This window comes from Panthera tigris, chromosome C2, assembly GCF_018350195.1.
Source record: "Panthera tigris isolate Pti1 chromosome C2, P.tigris_Pti1_mat1.1, whole genome shotgun sequence".
Lineage (NCBI taxonomy): Eukaryota > Metazoa > Chordata > Mammalia > Carnivora > Felidae > Panthera > Panthera tigris.
Window position 1 is genome coordinate 14,817,909 of NC_056668.1, and position 1,490 is coordinate 14,819,398.

At 49.5% G+C, this 1,490-nt stretch overlaps 1 protein-coding gene across 1 annotated transcript; it reads left to right on the forward strand.

Moving 5' to 3' along the window:
- Window positions 1-490: 490 nt before the first annotated feature.
- On the forward strand, window positions 491-1,150 carry CLDN17 (claudin 17). Its single transcript, XM_007075061.2, has one exon. The coding sequence runs from the start codon at window positions 491-493 to the stop codon at window positions 1,148-1,150; it is 660 nt and encodes a 219-aa protein (XP_007075123.1).
- The last annotated feature ends 340 nt before the right edge of the window (window positions 1,151-1,490 follow it).

The following is a 1,490-nucleotide window of genomic DNA, read 5'->3' on the forward strand; positions in this document are numbered from 1 at the left end:
TCTTCAATTGCTCCCCAAAGAACTGGTAAGATTTTTGCATTGTCTCCAGTTGTGACTTAACTTAGATGCTTACGCTTTTTTCTCAGAGCGATTTTTTCCAGCAGGAAGTCTTCAGCTCTGTAATTAGCAATCCACAATGGAAGCTTTGACACTTAATTACAACATTGCTAAGACAATAATAATAAAAGGAAGACCGAAGTTGAATGCAGTATTTCTGGACACACCTTCTGGCTACCTTCTTATTGGCTGGGAAACAATTATATATGACTAGTAAATAATCCATACCGAAATGAATGCCTGTGTACAAAGGCAGGTACTTCTAGTTAGGCCAAGTTCAGTCGCTGGTGCTGCTTTCAACTAAAACATTATGGGCAGGGACACTGGAGAACATCATCAGAGACTGCTGTAGACTCAAAGAGGCCTCCTCCACGTTCTGGATCTCCAGCAGCTTCTACCATTCCAGGCTGGATCGGTCTTCAAAGCAGAGGCGATGGCATTCTATCCCCTGCAGATTGCTGGTCTGGCTCTTGGCTTCCTTGGCATGGTCGGGACTCTTGCCACAACCCTCCTGCCCCAGTGGAGGGTATCGGCTTTCGTTGGCAGCAACATCATCGTTTTTGAAAGGCTCTGGGAAGGGCTCTGGATGAACTGCGTCCGACAAGCCAAGGTCCGGCTGCAGTGCAAGTTCTACAGCTCTTTGTTGGCTCTCCCACCTGTCCTGGAGGCAGCCAGGGCCCTCATGTGTGTCGCCGTCGCCCTCTCGCTCATCGCTCTGCTTCTTGGCATCTGCGGCATGAAGCACATCCGGTGCACGGGCTCCAATGAGAGGGCCAAAGCGTACCTTCTGGGGACCTCCGGGGCCCTCTTCATCCTGACCGGCATCTTCGTTCTGATTCCTGTGTGCTGGACGGCCAACATCATCATCAGGGATTTCTACGACCCAGCCATCCACGTGGGGCAGAAACGAGAACTGGGAGCAGCCCTCTTCCTCGGTTGGGCCAGCACCGCCATCGTCTTCATCGGAGGTGGTTTGCTCTGTGGGTTCTGCTGTTGCAACAGAAAGAAGCCCAGACACCGATACCCAGCCCCGGGATACTGCGTGCCCCACGCGGAGAAGCGGAGGAACGTGGCCTCCACCAGCTATGTCTAGCACCTGCTTTGGGCTCCAACTGTGGATTCCAGTCAAAGGTTTTCATAGAGCCCTGCCAGACGCTGTAAGTACGTCGGGCGCGAGAACTGGCCTTATGGCTTCATTTCAATGGAGAGGAAAGTATAAACGGTAGATAGATCGTACTTGGTCACCCGTGGTAGGAATAGAAATGGCTTACTTTGGACATTCTAACTCCGTATATATTAAATGCATTTACTATTATGAGACACAAATGATCCCCGTTCCAATTTGTGGAGTCGAAAATCGAGTATGTCCACAACCTTAGTATAATGATAACTACTGGTTTTTTGTTTTGTTTTGTTTTGTTTTGTTTTTTGAC

What these genes read in the sequence shown, in the direction of transcription:
- CLDN17 (XM_007075061.2), top strand. Translation starts at nt 491, where the DNA reads ATGGCATTCTATCCCCTGCAGATTGCTGGTCTGGCTCTTGGCTTCCTT.